The 20,655-nt window shown below is 46.8% G+C and overlaps 6 protein-coding genes across 7 annotated transcripts; 1 reads left to right on the forward strand and 5 right to left on the reverse strand.

Moving 5' to 3' along the window:
- Positions 1-14: 14 nt before the first annotated feature.
- Positions 15-4,535, reverse strand: rps6kl1 (ribosomal protein S6 kinase-like 1). Of its 2 annotated transcripts, none has more exons than XM_011616844.2 (12): positions 4,417-4,535; positions 3,800-3,916; positions 3,530-3,707; positions 3,122-3,246; positions 2,899-2,991; positions 2,772-2,819; positions 2,377-2,509; positions 902-2,302; positions 711-800; positions 514-596; positions 338-433; positions 15-252 (listed from the first exon to the last, which is right to left on the reverse strand). In XM_011616844.2, exons 3-12 carry the CDS (start codon positions 3,663-3,665, stop codon positions 142-144), a joined length of 2,316 nt encoding a protein of 771 aa, XP_011615146.2. In that variant the 5' UTR covers positions 3,666-3,707; positions 3,800-3,916; positions 4,417-4,535; the 3' UTR covers positions 15-141. The 2 variants fall into 2 exon arrangements, with proteins under 2 accessions (XP_011615146.2, XP_011615153.2); XM_011616851.2 differs by having other exon boundaries at positions 3,530-3,691; positions 4,417-4,517.
- A 497-nt stretch (positions 4,536-5,032) lies between these two features.
- LOC101066025 (olfactomedin-4-like) lies at positions 5,033-7,124 on the reverse strand. Its single transcript, XM_003962619.3, has 5 exons — positions 7,062-7,124; positions 6,829-6,993; positions 6,331-6,543; positions 6,129-6,270; positions 5,033-6,041 (listed from the first exon to the last, which is right to left on the reverse strand). Exons 1-5 carry the CDS (start codon positions 7,122-7,124, stop codon positions 5,248-5,250), a joined length of 1,377 nt encoding a protein of 458 aa, XP_003962668.2. The 3' UTR covers positions 5,033-5,247.
- Positions 7,125-7,898: 774 nt separating this feature from the next.
- LOC101065801 (olfactomedin-4-like) lies at positions 7,899-9,768 on the reverse strand. Its single transcript, XM_003962618.3, has 5 exons — positions 9,684-9,768; positions 9,447-9,614; positions 9,150-9,362; positions 8,929-9,070; positions 7,899-8,853 (listed from the first exon to the last, which is right to left on the reverse strand). The coding sequence occupies exons 1-5, from the start codon at positions 9,738-9,740 to the stop codon at positions 8,060-8,062; spliced, it is 1,374 nt and encodes a 457-aa protein (XP_003962667.1). The 5' UTR covers positions 9,741-9,768; the 3' UTR covers positions 7,899-8,059.
- Positions 9,769-10,803: 1,035 nt separating this feature from the next.
- Positions 10,804-12,868, reverse strand: LOC101065572 (olfactomedin-4-like). The gene is made up of 5 exons (XM_003962617.3): positions 12,590-12,868; positions 12,323-12,490; positions 12,023-12,235; positions 11,805-11,952; positions 10,804-11,723 (listed from the first exon to the last, which is right to left on the reverse strand). The coding sequence occupies exons 1-5, from the start codon at positions 12,641-12,643 to the stop codon at positions 10,894-10,896; spliced, it is 1,413 nt and encodes a 470-aa protein (XP_003962666.1). The 5' UTR covers positions 12,644-12,868; the 3' UTR covers positions 10,804-10,893.
- Positions 12,869-12,954: 86 nt separating this feature from the next.
- On the reverse strand, positions 12,955-18,136 carry lrrc74a (leucine rich repeat containing 74A). The gene is made up of 15 exons (XM_029832726.1): positions 18,062-18,136; positions 17,009-17,042; positions 16,176-16,241; positions 15,911-16,086; positions 15,729-15,836; positions 15,562-15,655; positions 15,327-15,376; positions 15,139-15,220; positions 14,951-15,036; positions 14,694-14,888; positions 14,522-14,617; positions 14,288-14,431; positions 14,078-14,182; positions 13,901-13,986; positions 12,955-13,682 (listed from the first exon to the last, which is right to left on the reverse strand). Exons 1-15 carry the CDS (start codon positions 18,134-18,136, stop codon positions 13,091-13,093), a joined length of 1,989 nt encoding a protein of 662 aa, XP_029688586.1. The 3' UTR covers positions 12,955-13,090.
- Positions 18,137-18,445: 309 nt separating this feature from the next.
- Positions 18,446-20,647, forward strand: angel1 (angel homolog 1 (Drosophila)). The gene is made up of 7 exons (XM_029827697.1): positions 18,446-18,523; positions 18,601-19,201; positions 19,280-19,424; positions 19,509-19,619; positions 19,750-19,786; positions 19,890-20,047; positions 20,126-20,647. The coding sequence occupies exons 2-7, from the start codon at positions 18,725-18,727 to the stop codon at positions 20,284-20,286; spliced, it is 1,089 nt and encodes a 362-aa protein (XP_029683557.1). The 5' UTR covers positions 18,446-18,523; positions 18,601-18,724; the 3' UTR covers positions 20,287-20,647.
- Positions 20,648-20,655: the final 8 nt, after the last annotated feature.

Here is a 20,655-nt window from a genome sequence, read left to right on the forward strand (position 1 = left end):
TTCGAACACAGGGCTTGTGCACATTTCAGTTTTTATTGTTTGACTTTTCTTTGGAAAATCCTGACTTGAACTTTCACCACGTGAGAAGGTTCAGGTTGGGGGGGTGGGTGGAACATTGGAGGGTCCGAGGTTCCCCAGCTGTTAACAGCCCAGAGCTTTCCAGGAGACGCTGCTGAAGAAGGGGTGGCACTTGATGTCACACACGCCTCCGCCTCCTGATCCCAGCCGGTAGCCGGGATCAAACTGGAGCAACTGTGGGACAACAGTGATGGATAAGATTGCTGTGAATGGATCGTTGTACATGTGTGAATACTTCAACAGAGGCCTCCGGTCTGACCTCAGTCAGCAGAGACGCGGCGGCAGTGCTGAGGTGGTCGGGGATGAGCAGCTGGGTGTGTGTGTGGATCCCTGCTGGGTGGAGCTGCCACAGTGGCTGGAGACACAGTGATCCAGTTGGACCATTACAAAGGTTCATTCTGGAGGATTGAACATGCGTGTAGAGGCCCTGCTTACCATTCCTGTTAGGAGCTCAAACAACAACGTGCCGAGACTCCACCAGTCACACGCCTCTGTAATTCGGGTCACTCCACCGATTTCTGCCACCAAAGAATGAGAGGAAACACGTTCGCGTCGAACAAGGTGCAGTTCGATATTTTGCCACTAGGTGGCAGGATTAAACAAATTCTGAGTGTACTGGTGCGATGTTGTACCTGGAGCACAGTACATCTGGTCCATGGCTCTGCAGCAGATCTCGGACTGAACCTCACTCCACTGGCCAAAAAATGTCAAGCACACTTTTCCTGTGATCATATTAAAACCAACAGATCGAATATTATTATATTTTATATTTAATATTTTTATTTTTCACATATGATACTGTTGAGCTACTGGAAATACTCACCATTGCTGGTGAGCAGAACATTTCTGGGATTGAGGTCTCGACACAGGATGCCTTGCTGGTGCAGACTCTCCAGAGCTAGCAGGATCTGTGCACCCCAGACTCGCACCTCTGCTTCAGGCAGACCCCAGCAGTTCTGCAGGGCCTTATCTGTTGGGGAAGACTTGAGAGGAATCTGGGGAAGGTGGCACCATCCGTCCACCTCTATGATCTGGTCTTCCTCCTGATCCTCATTTTTTTCTGATTTCTGGAAAACATCCTTGTTGTCTTTGATGTTGTGGACCGGTGGACCGGAGGAGAACCAGCTCATAAACGATCGCTCTTTTGCTGGCGCCACTTCCTCCCTGGGGTTCGATTCTCGAGCCTCCTGTGAACCACCTTTTGCCTCACATGCTTCCACTTTGGACTTCAGTCCCAAAAGTGCTGGAGAGGGCCCCGGAAAAGACCCCTGTTTTCCCGCAATGCTGTGGCAGAGCAACGTGGGGGAGGACCAGGAGCTTCCTGATGTTGTCCTTGAGTCCGTATGGTCAGAAAATATCGCTCTGTCTGTGCTCCTGATCACTATTATTCCATTCTTTTCCTCCGTGGTGGGACTGACACTGTCCTGCTTCAAGTCTACGGACCCCTGTTGAGAGCTGCTGCTATCCCACGAGACCTTGCCATGGATCTGAGTTTGGCAATGGAGAGGGAGGTGCAGAACAGCAGGGGATGAACTCAAGCCATTATTGGAGCCGCTCGCTGATCCTCCTTTAAGGAATGAGGTCTGGCTTGTATGAGGTGTCGTTTGTCCGAGTGCGCCAGTGTCAGTCACTGCATAGGGGTTTATGATCTCACAGTTTTTTGCTGGATCAGCAGCTTTCCAGGCCTCCTCAAACTCGGAGCTGCACTCTGTCAACCCCATTCCGGCTCTTGTTGGATTGACATCTGACATGGAATTAAGGGCTAGACTGACACGAGCACACGGGAGAGGAAGAGCAGGGTGTTCCTGAGTTTCACTGGAGTGCAAACACAAACTAGGAGCTGGTGGATGGATGCGAGTGTTGACCTGTGCCCCCGATGAGCCGGAATACAAGGTAAGCCGCTCCAGCTTCGAATAAAATGACGCCGCAGAGCGCGTGTTCTGCAGGCATCCCGTTTCCTCGATGTAGGAGTGTGTCCTACAGCTCTCCACCCTCTGAGTCTCATCCCAGGAAGTGGGAAACTCTGCATCTGGACTCTCATCGTTGGGCTTGTCCCGAATCCCCCCCGTGCTGCCTCCACTGTTGTGCTGGTAGTCTGTGCTGATTGTGGGCGAGGTGTAGCTGGTCTTCAGCTTGGCGTTGTGCTGGCCGGAAGCGAGGCATTCTGGGTGTTCCCTGGCCTTCTCGTTCCTCAGCTTGTGGAGTTTGGAGAAAAGCCTCCCACCTATATGGAGCAACAGTTAACATACAAGAAGAGCAGTGATGGGGGGAGGGGGGGTCTTTTAAATCACAGCTGACCTTTGACGTGTTCGAGATGCAGATACACGGCGTCCTCGCTGACGTAATATCTTAGCAGCTTAACCATATAGGGCACCCCCTGAGGAATGATGGTGGGCTGGTCACGGCTCTCCCAGCTCGATTTGACCAGACTCTGCAAGAACACATTAACAATGATGTCTTAGGAAAGAGCAAATGTCACACATTTAGCCAGACGTGCTGGGATTGTCCCGTCTGAGATGACTAAACCCTCCTGTTCCTGGAATCTGAAGTGGAGTTTCAGACGGATCAGTGCCGAGCCGTACATGAACTTACATCTGCTTCAAAGAATATCTCGCTGCTGACCCATAAACAGTCCCGTCACGCCTAAGATAAAACTGATCTGGTATTATTAGCGCACGCGGATGAAGACTGACCTTGACGACGAACGTTTCCTTGTTGACCATGCTCTGGACGATCAGCACCTTTTGGGGAGGGACATCGGGTGTTTAGGGGCACCACAGCGGAGCTCAGTCAACACTTTCAAAGCTAGCGCTGTCCTACCTTATCAGTGACCCCCACCACCTTACACATGTCCAGATCCTCCACAGGGGAGCTCAAGTGTCTGATAGGGCGGAATCTCAGACTGCTGTAACCCTGGCGATCAGAGGATACGGTCATATAAAAGCTTTCATGCCCAATGCTAAATGATTGAGCCTTGCCTGACAAAGCATGAAACAGCTGCATAGATGGAACTTCACAGATGCGACTCATGGCTGACTCTTACCCCTAAATGCGAGCTTCCCTTCACAAGGTTGTCCTGCAAATGTGTTATGAAGATTTCTTCGGCTCGCTTCAGATACTGTGTTGTCTTCCTCTTCACTGCCTCCCGGCGCTCCTTGTTAGGATCCACTGCGTAATTCAAGAGGAAAGCAGAGGAGCAAAGCTGACTAAATCCACAGGACACCTGAACCGTAACAAACCTTTGTCTTCACTCCTGATAAGGGTACAGATAACCTCCTACTGACACTGTGAGGGGAAAATGTTGGACCAACAAAAAGAAAAAAGGCTCTTTAACCTTTGGCTTGTTACTTCCTGGTTCTATTCATTCCATGTGATCCCATCACATGACGCTTGCACACAAGCTTCCTTAAAGTCAACACATTTAGCACAGACTTGAATGGCATCTACTCACGCTGGACACCGTTCAGCAGCAGGTCCACCCCGTTCTTGTAGTAGCTGAAGGCTGCTTCGTAGTCCTCGCTGACCTCGCTGTCCAGGGCCATGCGGAACTGCTTGGCCGCCTCCACCAGGTAATCTCTCTTCGCCATCGCCGCCTTGTCACGGGCTTGTCGGCCTGCTCCCGAGCGCAGCTTTAGAATTTGAAAAGACTCCGACTTCAGACATGTCAGATGCAGCTGAGGTGCTGACAGGCTTGGAAAGTGAAATCACCAGCTGGACTCACATGTGCTCCCGGCCCCGATCAATAACAGGAAGCATCTTTGTTGGTGGTCACTGGGACTGTTGTGTGTCTAATCCCGGCGTCTCCAGCCCTCAGGTCTTCGCGGAAGAGCATGATCATCTGGGTTAGAAGAGAAGGAAAGGGTTAACCTAAAAACCAGCACAGGAAGTGAGAGTACTATTACTGAAGAATGAGAAGAAGTGGAGTACAAAGGTGACTCAGAGAGTTCAGCATGTTGGAGTCATCTGTCGTCACAGAGGACAACTGAACTAGATCCTCCTGCACCTCTCAAGTGGGTGTTGAATTCCAAACCAGCACAGGATTTTTAAAATCACGTGCGAGTCTACAAATGCACCATTCCTCCATTTACCCCATCAGTCACAAACATTTTCATTCATTTACGATAAATTCTCTTGTAAAACAGCACCGTCAAACACCTACACACCCCATCCTGGCCACAGTCATGGAGGCGACATCATCTAAGGAGCGTTATGAAACGCGCACGGCCGTTCACAGCTCTCCTCCTTCAACACCATCCTCCCCCTCCCAACATGCACATGCACGGGCATTGAGACGGCACATCCCGGCGACTATAAGAGCAGGTGCATGAGCGCTGATACCTTCTGTAGTGGATGAGAAAGGAGCATGGCCTGGACTCCCCCGACTCAGCAGCATCAGCACCAGCAGCAGCCCGTGTCCTCAGCAGCTTGGACACACTTGTCTGGGGAGGAATAGGGGGAGGGGAGAGCTGAGCCGAGGCACAGGATTGGCTGAGAGTGATGTCACTTAAGGGTAGCGTCACATGCAAGTCACCCGAGCTATGCTCACGCCCTCAGCCCACCCTCCCCACTCCCACTCCCCCGCACTCTCCACTGAAGGCGCAGGCAGATTTAAAGAGACAGTGTTGTTTTTCTGCGTGCCGGCAGAGATTTTCCTACCATGGCTTCTACTTCCCAGCTGACCTCAACTCAAGTTTTGGCTTTGAATAGTAAAACATTTCAATTTTGAAACGTTCAGTCATCAAAGCATCATTAACCCTTGCTTTGATGTTGACCGGCCAACGGGTGAGTGGCCGCCCAGAACCTCTAATCTTGGTGGCTCAGTACCAGATGGAGCCAGGCTCCAGTCGCTGCACAAAGGAGAGTGGCTCCACCCAAGGGAGAGCTACTTTACAGGAAAAGGGGGGGATGAAAGCTCCAGTGTTGATGTGGGGGGTGGGTAAGATGTTTGCATCATTATCCTAAAAGCACTGAAGAGAGGGGTCTGATCTACAGATTAGTTTTTGGAGATATTCTCCAAACTGTTGTTTTTTTCGCTGATGATTGCAATTTCATGAACACAGGACACTTGATGAAATGCTCAGTATTGATTTTATTTCAGAGAAGAACATCAGGTGCAGTCAGTGAAGATCGTTTGCATCAATCACCACACAGCAGATCGAGACAGAGGCCTCACTCTTTGCCAAACCTGAGGTTGTAGGACACGTAATAACCTTTGTTGTACATGTAAAGCTTCTGATCAGTGGGGTTGTAGTGCAGATTGACAAAGCTGTCCTGGAATTTCTGAAAGTAGATGCTCATCTGCTTCTCCTCACCAGTCCGGGTATCGTACGAATAGTAGATCTCTTCCGTATTCAGATCTCCGGGCCTGGTGGCGTACATAACCCCACACGCCATGAAAGCGTTCCCCACCAGAGGTTTGAATGCATTAGTGGTCCATTCATCCTCAACGGCAAATGATTTCTCATCTATTTTAGCCGCGACAATTTTACCGTTAGCTTCCTCGGTGGAATACAATACCCACAATCCTTTCTCATCAGCTGAAAAGTCCAAATACTGCTTTGGCGAGTACACGTAGGTGTAGGTCTCACTTGCTTTTGTCATTTGCCGATGGGTATAAACAGATGAGGTCAGATTTAATTTGGACATTCGGAATGGGTTGCTCGCCTGGAAGTACACAGCGTTGCCGTGAACGATGTAGTTGTTGCCGGAGCCCTCGTAGCCCTGCGGCAGACCGTGGTGGGTGAAGGAGGACCTTTGGATGAGTTTGTCGTAGCTAGAGTACAGGTAGAACTCGAACACCGATGGGCTGCTGTAGGCGCCGTACCAGTACATCGACTCATGACCTCGGACGGGTTTGGAGTCTTTCCCCCAGCCTCCATACTGGTATCCAGCATTCAGATGGGCATTTATTTGGATGAGCGTGGGCTTGCTAACAGTCACAATTCCAGTGTTGTTGCAGTTGCCTATTGAGAACAAAGAAAAATGTTACCATTGTTGTCTATTGTGTTCAACTTCTCACACGACTGCAACGAAAAAGGCTGACAACGGACCAATATCTGGTTTGAAGTACTCCTGCCCCTCCTGGCACTCCTTTAACTTCCTCTGCAGCTTGAGGAACTCGATTCGGATCACCTCCAGGTTCTTTTTGTCAAAGGTCTCCAGTTGGTTCACAATGAGGGTCATGTTGTGAATCTGGAGCATATAGACAGGATTAGAACCCCCCTGGGATGATCAATTGACCCGCGTTCTCACCTCGGTGAACAGGCTGTCGAGCGCCGGTGAGGAGGCGTTGAGGGAGTCTCTGAGCTGAGATACCAGAGCCTCAAACTCTCTGAGCTCAATCCTAAGAAGCTCAAAGTCCAGTTTGATGTAATCATCAGGGCTGCTGTCCATCATGGCCACTCTCACCGTCAGGTCCATCAGTTTCTCCAAGTAAACCTCCAGCTTAGTGTCGTAGCTCACCATCTGAAACAGGAGAAAATATGTCCATTCCAACTGGTTTTATGTTTTCAGGGGGATTCGTATAGAAGCAAAACCAGACATCTGTATTATTAGGGGCCATGCAAGCGGCGAAGCCCTGAAAATGAATAATCAGCCAGGCTGAACCAGTGTTGTTCGGTCATAGAAGCAGCATCAGGTCCAGCCATGCAAAGAAATGACTTTCTAATTATATAATGCAGCATTGCTGATTTATTTGACCTTAGCGATGTGAAAAAGCAACGTGAAAGGTGATGTTCCCCCCTGACTTACTTTATTTATCTGGATCTCAACCTCCCGCTTCATGTCGCTGGTGATTTGCTGCATGTGTTGAACGCGGTTGACTGGGAAGTTGCTGTCAGGCAGGAAGACGCTGCAGAGACACTCCAGTCCTCCGCCAGACGAGGTCACGTTCCCGCTCTCCCAGTCTTCCACTGGCTGCAAGAAAATGCTCTCAATTGAGGGGTCAAACGTAACGAGGGTGGCTGGAAATCGTGGAAACTTACGAGCCAGGCCAGCACGGGGCCGAGGAGGGAAAGCAGCAGCAGCAGCAGCAGCATCGGGGACATCGCTCCTGGATGTTGTCTCACAGGGTGACTGTTCAAATCTGTGGACTCTTCACGTCTCAAAGCGTAGTTAAATCACATGACGTCACCGTGCGGTCCTTACTTTATTTGCCTCCTTGAGATCAGAGCAGGTGTTCAGGTGTGATCTGCAGTCGGTTTTGTTTATTCAGTCAGAGAACAACGCCCGTCCGGCATTGATAACACAGCAGCCTGAGCCACGTTTCCACAATCAACTGACTGTACACTGGTTTTACACACGTTTATCTTTTCACTCATGTTATTTACATTCTATAAAGAATCAAGTGTAATATCCTTCCAGCCTGACGGCGCTGAGGGCTTATATGAGGCGTTCGGATGCAGAGATCTGGCAAAGAATTGAGAATTGGTCAGTTAATATTTATCAGCCAGAAGTCGCTGGCTCAGTTAGATGGGTTTATATGATAACTGGCTTGATATTCATCTGGAAAAGGCTGGCTGAAATAACTTTTAATGTTGAATTTCAATTCTTGATTTGCAGTTTGCTAGTTAGTTCCGCTCTGTTTGTTTTGTGGACTCGAACCCTTTAATCATTATTCTAGGCGATCAAAAATTATGCTCACTCTACCATCCAAATAATGTTTGATGCCTGCTCACCTCTGTCATAATTATATGATAAAACACTGATATTTTAGAGTTTCCCACCATTTTACTTCATCTAAGTAGAGTGAAGTATGCTTTGACTCCAGAAATGATGATAATCATGCTGACTTATTGTTTCATAAAAGTTAGGATAAAAACTTTAACATTTGGAATGCTTCAGTTTGATTTTATTCAGGAAATGACAGCAAAGAGGAGTCATGCATGTGTTACAGTTCACACTGTATTTTTATAGTGACAACAGTGGGTAAATACAGATCGATCGCATCAATCACAATACGGCAGATCCTAAAGCTCAGGGCTCATTCATTGTTAAACCTGACACTGTAGGACACATAGTAGCCATTGTTGTACATGTAGAGCTTCTGATCGGTGGGGTTGTAGTCCAGGTTGGAGTAGTTCTCCTGGAACTTTGGGAAGCGAATGTTCAGGTGCTTCTCCTCATTGGTCTTGGTGTTGAACGCGTAGTAGATCTCCTCCGTGTACATATCCACTGACCTGGTGGCGTACATGACTCCACAGGCCATGAAAGCGTTCCCGGCTAACTGCTTGAATGCCCCGGTGTTAAACTCCTCTGCTATGCCAAAAGATTTCTCATCTATTCTGGCCAGAACGATCTTACCCTTGCTTTCCTCTGAGGCGTACAACACCCACAGGCCTGTCTCATCGGCTGCAAAGTCCAAGTTCTGATTATTAGAGTAACTGTAGGAGAATCTTTGGCTAGCCGCTGGGATGACTCTGTACTCGTATCTGGAGCTGGTCAGATTTAATTTGGACATACTGAACGGCGAATTGATCTGGTAATATATGGTGTTGCCGTGAACGATGTAGTTGTTACCAGTACCTACCCACCCGTTTGGTATGTCATGGACTTTAAAGGAAGTCCTGAGAAGCAGCTTATCGTAGTCAGAGTACAGATAGAAGTCATACACCGCGGGACTGCTGTATGCACCATAGAAGTACATTGATTCATAGCCACGGATGGGCTTGGAGTCTTTACCCCAGCCTCCATATTGATAGCTTGCACTTAAATGAGCATTCAGCTGGACTACCGTTGGTTTGCTGACGGCCATGATTCCAGTATTGTTGCAGTTGCCTGGGAAAAGAAGAAAAATACTGTTCATGGCTGGCACAATCTAATGTTTGAGCTATGATCCATAATGTGACTTACCAATGTCTGGTTTTAAGAACTCCTGCTCCTTCTGGCAATTCTCTAACTTCTTCTGCAGCTTGGCGAACTCAAGTCGGATCACCTCCAGGTTCTTCTTGTCAATGGTCTCCAGTTGGTTCACGATGGCAGTCATGTTGCGGATCTAGCGCGCAATCGGGGAAATGACATTGTGGAGTTACCAGTGAGGAGGACTGAAGAGCGACTGGGTGAAAGGAGCTGACCTCAGTGAACAGACTGTCAAACAGGGGCGAGGTGGAGTTGAGGGAGTCTCTGAGCTGAGACACCAGAGCCTCAAACTCTCTGAGCTCAGTCCTGAGAAGCTCAAAGTCCAGTTTGACGTAATCATCAGGGTTGGTGTCCATCATGGCCACTCTCACCGTCAGGTCCATCAGCTCCTCCAGGTAAACAGTCAGCTGACCATCATAGCTGACCATCTGGAGGAGAACAAATATGGATTCAACATACATTTTTTTCAGGCGCGGATGCTTGTAAAGCATCAGAGCCGACTACGTGCGCACCTTGTTCATTTGAATTTCCATTTCCAAGAGCAGATCCTTGGTGACCTGCTGCATGCGCTGAACCCGGTTGGCAGGGAAGGTGGTGTCGGGCAAATACACGTGACAGATGCACTCACCCGACTCACCCACCGATGCAGTCACATTGCCAGATTCCCAGTCCTCCACAGGCTAAAAGAAACAGACATGTCCCGCTTAAATTGGATTACAAAGCACAACTGAGTTGATTAAAACACTTACAATCCAGGCAGAAGCAGGAATGAGAGTTGACAGAACCAGCAGCAGAACCGACAGCATCTTGCGTCGCTCGTCAGCTTCCAAGTGTCTCCTCCGGAGCCCAGCCGAAGGGCTTTTAAAGGCAGCTCTTATCGCATCATCTCGCACAGCTTCTTCTCTTCTCAGAGGTATTTACTGAGCACAAATATCTGGGTTTGCCCACAATTAGCGGGTTTATCTGAACCTGAGCCGGATGAGAAGATCTCCACCTGTGGTGAAGTGAGGCCTTTATGGCTTATTGTCTGGGAATCTGTCACGTTGCATTGAGAGGTAGTAACAATTTAAGATGCTCCTAAATGCCAATCACCTCAGTTGAGATACTGGGAAGGTTATAGAATGTAATTCCTGTGATGTTCAACAATTTAAGACACTGATGTGGACTATGAGTGGTCCACAGTGATTGACATGGTGGTGGGTCAAATATATGAGGGCAGGGATTATACAGCATCACGAATTATCTTGTTTAAATCATATTCTTAATTTTTTCTGATTCTGCCTCATGATAAAATTACACACGTTAAAAGTCAGAGAGTTATTTAAAGTAGAAAAAAAAAATCTTATAAAGGTCTGAAATACTGTTAACGGTTGCTTCTTTATTTAATAATGAAATCAAATGTTGTATCCTCCTTCAAAATAAAACATCTCCATCATGTGTATTTGAAAATCATCCGAGAGATTTTCCCAGCAACAACAATCCAAGATCTCCGGGTCTTTTTGTGTCGGATACATTTAGTTTATGATTAAAGCTGTTGCTTTTGACTGAGTCTTACTGTCATAATGAACGATTTCAAACTACAATCAGGGTGTTTGTTAGCTGCAGGTTTTTCAGCAGTTTATCATTTCACAAGTACAAATTAGGTGTGAGCTTTTTTTCTATTTTTATCTTCAATCCGATTAATTTTGTATCTAACAGTGGAACAAACAAGTTCATTCTGTTGTCTTTTCTTTCAATATAGGGCTTCAAAAGGAACAGTTTCACATCACTCATGCACTCTTCATCTGTGCATTTATTTTTATGGAAATAAATGTGAATAAATATTAAAACTCGCTGTAATGTACTCAAAAGACACGCTTGAATCTTTTTTAATGCTTAAGATCATTTATTGAGGATACAGATTAAGATCATTTATTTAGGCATCCAAGATGTGATATGCAGTTTATCACAGATGATCATTTAGCTGAGGCTAAACGGTGGCTTCACGGTGGCTTTAACTGTGTGGTTAAACCACAGCTGATAGTTGACATAGTAACCGTCATTGTACATGTAGAGCTTCTGGTCGGTGGGGTTGTAGTCCAGGCTGGAAAACTTCTCCTGGAACCTCTCAAAGGGGATGCTAAGGAAGCTCTCCTGTTCGGTTTTGGTGTCGTACTTGTAGAAGACCTCTTCTGTGTGGATGTCAATTGTTCTGACTGCGTACAGAACGCCGCACACCATGAAGGCGTTGCTCACTCCTGGTTTATAGATGCTGGTCTGCCATTCTTCCTCCACCCCAAAAGAGGCCTCGTCTATTTTGGCGATGACCATCCGGCCGTTGGAGTCCTCCGTGCCGTAGGTCACCCACAAGCCGGTTTCATCTGCGGCAAAGTCGAAGTTCTGATTAACGGTGCTGGAGTAGGAGAACTTGTTGCTGGCCCGGGGAATCACCCTGGATCCATACTCCATCGTGGTGAAATTGAGCTTGGCCAAGCCGAACGGGCTGTTGATCTGGTAGTACAGAGTGTTGTCGCGGATGATGAAATTGTTTCCAGTGCCGGTCCAGCTGCTGTGTAAGTTGTGATGCTGGAACTGGTTTCTCAGTATGAGGTTCTTGTAGTTGGTGTAGAACCTGATGTCGACAATGGAGCCACTAGTGTAGCCAGAGTACCAGTACATGGATTCTCTGTCAGGAACAGGCTTGGAATCTTTGCCCCAGCCTCCAAACTTGTAGCCAGCATTCAGGTGTGCATTGAGCTGGCTCACGATGGGCTTGCTGACCCTGATGAGACCCGTGTGTGCACAAGATCCTGCGAAGGAACAACGAGGTGGAGGCTCACACATTGTGGAGGGTTTAGACTCGTAACAGACGTTGGTTTATGCGTGTTTACCAATGTTGGGGTTGAAGATCTCCTGGTGGCGCCTCTCGCACTCCTCCAGCTGCAGCTGCACCTTGAGGTATTCCCGACGCGTCAGCAGGACAACGTTCTTGTCGTAGGTCTTCTCCAATCTGGTCAGGGTCGAATTCAGTGATGTGACCTGGAATAAAAAGAGTTTTACCAATTGTTCTTGCATCGGTTGGATTGAGAGCAACTTCTGGAGGACGTGCCTGGACACGAAGAGTCTGGAAGACAGTTTTGGAGCCACTAATGGAGCTCCGTAGCTCTTTCACCAGAGCTTCCACTTGTTTAATCTCCACCTTTTTGTCATCCAGATCAGCATCGTTGTAGGAATCTGGGTTCTTTTCCATTTTTTCAATATCTGACGTCAGCTTTACTATCCTTGCCGCATAAGTTGTTATTTTGGTCTCGTAATCTTCCAACTGGAATTGAATCAGATCAAGTGAGAATCATTTTTTACATTTCATCCCGAAAGGGTGTGACCCTCCGTGCACATGCTTCTAATCCACCTTGCCCATCTCCAGCTCCAGTTTGCGGGAAATCTCCGTGGCAGCTTCCTCGACCTCCACCAGTTCAGCGATGGGGAAGGTAGAACTGGGCAGGAAGGCGTCACAAGTGCACCTGTCGCCACTTCCACCCCCCGTCTCATTGCTGCTCCGACTCCAGGGGCCCAAGCGCTGAAAAAGAAAAACAGAAAAACAGTCAAAAGCCGTGTCTTACGGCACGAGCCCAGAGAATAAAGAGGCATGGGCGGACCCACGTCCTGTCACACACACCCCCCAGGCCAGTGCAGAGCTCAGCAGAGCCAAGAAGAAGAGAGGGCTGAACATTCTGATACCGTCAGAGTCCAAATGGTTGGGACGGCTGGATTATTCTGTGCTATATAAATCCTTTTGGACCCACCTGTTTGCTGCACCTGCCCTTGTTCACAGCATCTGTACATATGGCACAGAGCATCTGTTATCTCCAGCAAACAGTAAAGCGACGATTGGATGTTTGTACAAAATTATCAGCCAACGTTTGTGGATGTTTGTCTGTTTTGAAAAATCCATGGGCGGATCTCCCGTCTCACTTTTCCCAAGAGTTATAAAATGTTTGACTTCCGCCTGACTGAGCCCTTTATTGGGAGATAACTTATAAACTCTGCATAGATTCATTAATGCACAACAACATTTTTATTTTCAAAATAATTCCTTCCACACATGAACACAAACTGTTTATCACTTAAGCGTCGGTTTCTGCATCTTTATTGGGTTTTAAAAATTGGACTGATGACATTATAGTTTGACAACTTTCTCTGGATTCTTTGCACCTTTTCGAGGTTTCTTTTTCTTTACTTTCCTGGATTTGGTTTTGACCTCTGGCAGCTTGGCACTGAGCGCAGGCCTGGACCTGGTCAGGTGAGTCGCTGCGGGTTTACTGTTGCTCATCCCAGGATCAGAGCGCACGCCCTGGCCAGAGATGGACTTGCCTGGAAGAGTGCGGGCAGGGTGGTCCAGAAGGTTGGGTTGGGAGTAGGAACGCATGGTCGGGGAGCTTTTAGGGCGGTAAGGCGAAGTGCCTCTCAACATGGGTAGGTGCACTTGCTCGCTGCTCAGGTTAGCGACAGAATATCGGCTGTTGGACATCAGAATGTGGTGCCATGAACTTAAAGGGGTCGCGGAGAAGTGCTGGGGGCCGCTTGAGTCCTCTTTGGCACCTCCCGGAGATATGACCATGGAGTCGTGTGGCGTTACTGCCTCCACGGCACTCTGGAAGGTCTTGAGGATGCGATCGCTCTTCTGCCTCTCTTTCTTCTGCCGGGACTCGACCTTCCTTTGCTGCCGCCGCTGTGCCTTCATCATCTGCTTCCTTGTGTCTGCCAGCCCCCTGCAGAAAAACATCAGAGGATCCATTGAATACCCTGGGCCAGGACACTAAACATCAGATGACCCAGGCTGAACAAAGGCCAGCTCATAAAATAAACTCGGCTGAAGCAAGTGATCGTAAAACCGCCTAATGTTTAGCAAGAAGGGAACATCCAGAACAGGGCTCTGTGAAACATTTAGCAGAGGCCACCTGCGGGTATTTGCAAACAGCTGACTCACCTGTAGTCTACCATCCCTGTCCTGTCACGATCGAGCCTGTCAATCAGCTCCTCGATATGGTGCCGCTCCAATGGAATGCTTGATTGCTTTAATGAAAAAGAAGAAGTCAGTTTATTCCTTTGCTGACATTTGTCCCTTGAGAGGAAGGATTCGATCCTCTCTGTAACATTCATGCACCTGCACTGCCCTCCTGAAGTCAGAGACGGGCACCCGCATGGTGCCGTCTTTGTCGATTTTCCGGAAGAAATCCCACAGACGTAGCTTGCGTTCATCCAAATAATCCTTCAGGAAAGTTTGGAGATGATAGTTTGAGTGTCACGTCCTCTGGAGCAAGAATCGCTGCTCTACATGAACGTGAATCCAGAGGCGTCGTGTTCATTAGCTGACCTGGATGACTTTCATCGGGTCAACACGTTTAGGTGGTTTCTTCGCAATGAAGCCACCCACGCCTCCGTACTGCACTTCCAGGCTGGGATGCTCCTGACACGTCAGCGCCAGCAGGTGCATGAAATTCTCATTGACAAGGACATTCTGCTTGTCCAAAAATATCCAGAATTACAGAAAACATAGGAAGGATCTATTTGTGGGCACATAACGAAGACAGCAGGACATAGAACTCACACAGATGTCGATCTCCTCTAAAGCAGTTTGAGAGGCTTTCTTTACCACAGTAAGCAGCGCCAGTGCGCCCTCTACTGTTACAGAGTTGTAAGCCAGCTACAGGAGGGGAAGAACAAGAAAGATTCATCTTGAAACCTGTGCAATGTCATATGTTGAAATCCTCTGCACCCACCTGCAGGATTTGGAGTGTATCGTTGTGCTCAAGACCCCTGGAGAGCATCCCAACACCCTCATTGGTGAGGCGGTTGTTGTTCAGGTTAAGGTGCACCAGAGTGGTGTTGAACTTCAGGGCCTCTCCTAAGGCCAGGGCGCCCTCATTTCCAAAACCATTCCACGATAAATCGAGATGTTTCAAGCCCGTATTCACCTACGATGGAAACCGATTTTGGAAACAGTCGAAGATAAAACGAATCTCCCGTGCGGACGTACCCTGAGTCCAGCACAAAACGCCACCGCTCCTTTCATTCTAATGTGGTTCCAGCTCAGATCCAGCACTTCCACTCCCTCATTGTTTGCTGTATGAGTGAACCATCGAAGCATTAGCATTGTGTGCCTACAGTGGTTTCACCCTGTGCTCATGCGTGTAAAAGCATTAACATGAGTGAATATTACTGTACCGAGCAGTTGTCCCAAATGTTCCCCTCCTTTTCCACGAAACTCATTATGGCTCAGGTCTAGTTCCTTTAATCTGGAAGTAATCTAGACATGAAATTATTAGCAACAGAAAGATTGCTAATGCAAACAATAGACCGATAACTTTCAACTCATCGCAGCCTATTTGGTTAAGCTGAAATCACTTACTTACAGATAAGGCATCTCCAAAATATTTGGCATCATCATCAGTAAATTCATTTCCTGTTAGGACAACATTAATAGTTGATTTTTAATATCTATGATGGGACATTGTATCTGGCATTGTGACAGCTTTGGCAAAGTTCCACATGAGAGATCAATGTATAAAACCTTCAGTGGCTCTGACTCTAGCGTGATTCCTGTCTCAGCCAACATGTCTCTCTACTGGCAGTAGTAATGAAACTTACCTGAGAGTTTCAGAATTTTTAATGAAACGTTGTCCAACAACATCTGAGCCACATATCGAGCTCCTGCCGACTTCAGACCGTTATTGGACAAATCCTGCACGCAAACAACATGGATACGCTTGAAAACCTTTTGCGCCATCTAGTGGCGAATCTTAATTCCTACACACCAAGTGGTGAATGGTGAAGTTTGCCCTCAGCATCTCCAGCAGGTATTTGGCTCCTTCAGCTTGAATTTGATTGTCTGCTAGTTCCAGGGTGTTGATATGCATATCAGACTAAATACAGATAATGTGTCAGCAATAACTATTGTCTGTTTTAAATTATGCAAAAGGTGAGTATTTCAATTTACCACTAAAGCAAACGCCAGAGCTTTGCAGCCCAAAGGTCCTAAGCCATGGTGGGAAAGGGTCATGGTTGGGAGGGCATGATTTCGTATAAAGTATGAAACTGGCACTACACCCACTAGTTTGCAGGCCTGTCGGTACTGTTTAGGTACCGATGTCTCCCCGTTGCCCTCTGCTTTTTCTGAAACAGAACAACAGGCACATGTGTTTACATGATAACAGTGACAGCAGCACAGGAGATCATACTGTTGATGGATTTAATTTACTTACCATCTGACTCCTGGTCTGAGTCATCCTCTGCCTCCACGCCCAGGGATCTGGATGTGCTGTCTTCATCTTTCAAGCAGAGGGATTCAAAAGACATTGTCAACATTGCAGTCAACTCTTGCGTTCTATTTTAAATGCTCTGTTCATATAGACTCATGTGTTCCTCACAGGCGGTTACTGTGAAATAAAATCAGCAGGTAACTCTACCCCTGACATCAGATCTTGTGTAGGAACATAAATAATTTATGGCTCTGTGCAGCTTTAAATAACACCCATTCGAAAATGCATTTTGAAATGTGTTTCTAAGTTAAGCGATTAATTTCAAATAGATTATAAATTACAATCCTCTTGACCTTTGACGCCTCCCTCCCTTCCCTCTCACGCACATGCGCGTACTTAAGGGGGAGAAGCATGATTTGCAGCGTGTTATTTTATGTGTTTTACCCTTTATCCCGGTACTGGTTCAATCGAAGCCCAGGTAAATCTGTCTTTAAAACCCGTTTTTTAAAGCAGTAGGTACTGAGTTTAATCACAGTTGTCAAAATGAAAACTGCGCGTTGCCACTGTAGCTAACGTTGCTAGTGACAAAAGTAACTTGTGACGCTGCTGACAAATTAGTTTGTCGTAGCGGATAAACCCTGCATTGAAATACACTTTTGGCACAAGACTATTTGGAGATAACCCACACTTTCTATTTCAACTCAAACGATTTATTTTCTTTTCCTTAAACTTCGAAACAAACTAGCGCTGTGTCCGAAACCACACCCTTATCCCCTAATAGTCCACTTAATAGTGGGTACGCCATCTGTCCGAGTGCTTAGTGAGCATCGCTGTACCCGATGTAGTGCGCTCGATGTATCCCACAATGCACTGCGAGATGTAGTGTACAACCGATGCACCCTAACTCGGAAATATATCCCATCAGCCTTTACGGTATCATGTGACGTTTTGTTTTCTCTCTGTGCTATTTGATATACGATATTATTTTTGGGAGAAATAAGAAATCAATGTGTAGTTTACAATTGTTTTCAGTGGGGGTGCAATATGATCATCTTAAAATATTACAACATAATTGCATATATAAAAACCAACCAACCCATCAACCTTCATTGCCCCCCCCCCCACACACACTTGAAATTGTTCTTCGGAATCGTCTGTTTCCTCACCAGACGACAGGATCTCAGTAAAAGAATATTTACAAAGATGAAAAGAAGCTCTGGATCCATTTCGTGATTAAAGATTGCTTTATTATATGTTTTCACTACAGTGGAATGTGACTTAAGAATGTACCATCACGTCTTGGCTCGAAAATGTCACCTCAGTCTCACTGTTTTTAATCTTTTTTCACAGCTGCCACAAGGGAAAATCATCATTCTAATGGCACAAGCGTGTGGGATGGTAGTGCTGTTCCGGCCCAGTCACAGACGACCCTGTCTGCCCCTGTTGGTGCAAAGACAGAAATGGAAAAAAGGATAAAAGAACCCAACTCAGAAAAGGGAGAAAATATGGAACAGGTCTCAAATCTTCAGTACAGTGAGACAAATGTGGAGTTTGGCCCGAAAATGACTAAATTGGAGGAGGAGGAACTAGAGATCAAGAATGCGACATGCCAGGAGAGGGTGGAGGATCCCCAACAAACTGACTGGGAACCCAAACTTGGATCACAGTTAGGCCGCCTGCTGTTGCAGGACTATATTCCAAAAACCATCCTTCCAGTGCAGGAAGCTATCACTTCACCAAGTCTTGAAGAGTCAGCAGCTCCATCTGATCGCAGGTTACAACAGACCGCCAGCACAGGAGAGAAGCAGAAAGATTCCTTTCTCGTCCCTGGTATTGCCAAAAATTCTCAATTGTCATTTGGATTTGCTTCACCTAACACTGCAACTCACCCCGTCGGTGTGGAGTGTGAGCAACCCTACTTGCACATCCCCGCACGCCCCGTTATCACTCAAGTAATGCAACATCCTCCATTGCTATTTAATCACCGATATTGTCACTTCCCACTGTCCACATTTGAAGGTGATCAGATTTTTTTCAGATCTATTTTTTTATGAAATGGGAACGTCAAAGATGTTACTTATTTGTTTTGCTCTGTTTTTGAAGCTCCTCTACCTGTAGAGTGGAGAGTCTGGCAGGAGGTCGTCACAAACGTGCCCACATCCAAGCCTGACATCCAAACTTTCCCATCCGTATCAGCATCTCTGGACTTCACGGTTATGTCCTACAACATCCTGGCAGATGACTTACTGCAGACTAACCCAGATCTGTATGCACACTGCCCCCAAGAGGTGCTGGACTGGAACTACCGCTGCATGAGGATACTTCTGGAGATACAGAAATGGGCACCAAATGTGAGTCATATGCACATTCAGAGAAAACCGTTTCAGATTTGGTGACATTAATTGGCTCCGTGTTACATTCTGTGCAGATTCTGTGTCTTCAAGAAGTTCAAGAGAACCACTTTTATGAACATCTGCATCCAGTCTTGTCTCTGTGGGGTAGGTCCTCCATGACAGTGGAACAGTCATGATGGAGTACACTATGATGAAGACATGCCCACTGTATATTGCCGTCTTGTGATTGACTTAGGTTACAACTGTGTGTATAAGCGACGTACAGGGACCAAGACAGACGGTTGTGCTACCTGCTATCATATTAGCTGCTTCTCTGAAGTAGCGGTCTCCTCACTGGAGTTCTACAGGCCTGAGACAAAGTTACTGGACCGGCACAATGTGGCTATTGTGCTGTTGCTTCGGCCTGTGGTCGGAGGGTCAAACGCAAAGGCCCTGGGCCCCCTCCTTTGCGTGGTCAACACACATCTGCTCTTCAACCCCAGAAGAGGTGATGTGAAGCTGGCACAGTTAGCCATACTGCTGGCTGAAATGGATGGAGTGGTCCAGTCGCATAAGGCCAGAGGTGTTGATTGCAACTTGATATTGTGCGGAGATTTCAACGCTGTCCCTTACATGCCTCTGTACCAGCTGATTACCACTGGTCGCCTCTACTACCAAGGCCTGCCAGCAGAGAGGGTGTGATTACAAAATTGATTGACTGCATCCTACCAATGCCTGGAATTAAAAGTATGCTTTTCAATTGATGTTCAACAGATATCTGGCCAAGAGGCGCAGTCATACGGAACCAGTTGTCACAGGCTCTTAGCTCCTCTGTGGCCCAGCTCTCTTGGAATTTCTGCCAGCTGCCAGTACACAACAGTTCCCAAGAGATTGACCAACCAGAACAGCTTGAAAACTGGTCAGTTGATTTATTCCTTTTTTTTGTACTTCATGTTTGATTCCCATTTCATGTCCTGCTTTACATCTGTTCTGCTGTGTGCAGGGAAATGTTGTTACAGCCCTGACTTCCTGCTGCAGATGCGCTTCAGCCCAGCTGCGTGTGTTCGCCCCGTGGACTTGATGCTGATCCCAGGTGTGACAGACATCATCCCGGGTAAAATAAAAACTACAATTATTCAGAAATGTTTTAGCTGTTCATGAGTGGATTTTCCTGCCATATTCCTACCTAGGTGTTGTGGCGTGTGGATTGTAAATCTAACTTAAATCTTTACCTTTCTGCACAGATCCCTCCAAGGACATTCCTGCCAATTATAATGAACGGTCAGTTGATGCACAGTTTTTCCCCAATTTGACATTTTCAACTGTGTTTCTAACTTCTGAAGGAAATAAAAATGTGAAAGACAAAATTTTGTGACCGTTTCAGCCACACTCTTCATCATCAGTTGGGCCTGGAGTCGGTCTACAGCCATTTTCTGCCAGGCTCTGGTAATCCCAAGGTCACAACTCTGCATTCTAAAGGGGGAGCAACTGTTGACTACATCTTCTACAGCCCAAGACGCAGCTTCACCACTGGTCAAGGAGGTGGGAGGAGATGCCATAAAGATTAGGGGTCAGATTTTGCTGCTCTTGTCGACATCTTATGTGGGTTTTTTTCCCTAGGTTCTCCTGGTTTTATGAGAGAAGGCTTGAAGCTTACTGGGTCTCTGTCCCTCCTATCTGAGGAGGTCTTGTGGTCACTGAATGGCCTTCCCAACGTCACGATGCCCTCTGATCATCTCAGCCTTCTTGCCAAATTCCAGATGGACCTAAATATTGCTTGAGTGGAAGAGCTCAGAGACATGAGAGACGGTGTAAATATTTCTGCTGCCTTCTGTTCAATTATTGTTTTCAAGGTATTCTTGCTTTATTTCTGGTCCACGATCATAGTTTTTGAAGGGAAAACTTCTTTCGTTTTGTTCCTCAGAACCAGGACAGAGGTATTTACGTTGATGCTGCGAGTTCAGTGAAAATCATTGTGATAAAAACTTTTTCAGTGAATTGATATCTATAATGCTAAGCTGCTTTTTTTTTGTGGCATCATATATTCATCAGCATTACATGTTGCCCAACTTTTCTTTGGTCATGTATGAGAATGTCAGCAAGGATAAATGTTCAGTGTAATAAATGAATGTTACAGAGTTATATGCACC

This window comes from Takifugu rubripes, chromosome 2 (assembly GCF_901000725.2).
Source record: "Takifugu rubripes chromosome 2, fTakRub1.2, whole genome shotgun sequence".
NCBI lineage: Eukaryota > Metazoa > Chordata > Actinopteri > Tetraodontiformes > Tetraodontidae > Takifugu > Takifugu rubripes.

Coding starts and splice junctions, on each gene's coding strand:
- rps6kl1 (XM_011616844.2), bottom strand. CDS start 3,665: ATGGCGAAGAGAGATTACCTGGTGGAGGCGGCCAAGCAGTTCCGCATG. Junction 3,247..3,529: donor GCTGCTGAACGGTGTCCAGC/GTGAGTAGATGC, acceptor TGAATTACGCAG/TGGATCCTAACAAGGAGCGC. Junction 801..901: donor TGTTCTGCTCACCAGCAATG/GTGAGTATTTCC, acceptor ATATGATCACAG/GAAAAGTGTGCTTGACATTT.
- LOC101065572 (XM_003962617.3), bottom strand. CDS start 12,643: ATGTTCAGCCCTCTCTTCTTCTTGGCTCTGCTGAGCTCTGCACTGGCC. Junction 12,491..12,589: donor GCTCTGCACTGGCCTGGGGG/GTGTGTGTGACA, acceptor TTTCTTTTTCAG/CGCTTGGGCCCCTGGAGTCG. Junction 12,236..12,322: donor TGGAGCTGGAGATGGGCAAG/GTGGATTAGAAG, acceptor ATTCAATTCCAG/TTGGAAGATTACGAGACCAA.
- lrrc74a (XM_029832726.1), bottom strand. CDS start 18,136: ATGTTGCATTACTTGAGTGATAACGGGGCGTGCGGGGATGTGCAAGTA. Junction 16,242..17,008: donor CATCGAGCGCACTACATCGG/GTACAGCGATGC, acceptor TCTGCTTGAAAG/ATGAAGACAGCACATCCAGA. Junction 14,618..14,693: donor ATACACTCCAAATCCTGCAG/GTGGGTGCAGAG, acceptor CCCCTCCTGTAG/CTGGCTTACAACTCTGTAAC.
- angel1 (XM_029827697.1), top strand. CDS start 18,725: ATGCCCACTGTATATTGCCGTCTTGTGATTGACTTAGGTTACAACTGT. Junction 19,425..19,508: donor CCAGAACAGCTTGAAAACTG/GTCAGTTGATTT, acceptor TGCTGTGTGCAG/GGAAATGTTGTTACAGCCCT. Junction 20,048..20,125: donor CTTCACCACTGGTCAAGGAG/GTGGGAGGAGAT, acceptor TTTTTTCCCTAG/GTTCTCCTGGTTTTATGAGA.
- LOC101066025 (XM_003962619.3), bottom strand. CDS start 7,124: ATGTCCCCGATGCTGCTGCTGCTGCTGCTGCTTTCCCTCCTCGGCCCC. Junction 6,544..6,828: donor TTGAGATCCAGATAAATAAA/GTAAGTCAGGGG, acceptor CTCCTGTTTCAG/ATGGTGAGCTACGACACTAA. Junction 6,042..6,128: donor GTACTTCAAACCAGATATTG/GTCCGTTGTCAG, acceptor TGTTCTCAATAG/GCAACTGCAACAACACTGGA.
- LOC101065801 (XM_003962618.3), bottom strand. CDS start 9,740: ATGCTGTCGGTTCTGCTGCTGGTTCTGTCAACTCTCATTCCTGCTTCT. Junction 9,363..9,446: donor TGGAAATTCAAATGAACAAG/GTGCGCACGTAG, acceptor GTTCTCCTCCAG/ATGGTCAGCTATGATGGTCA. Junction 9,071..9,149: donor TTGACAGTCTGTTCACTGAG/GTCAGCTCCTTT, acceptor ATTGCGCGCTAG/ATCCGCAACATGACTGCCAT.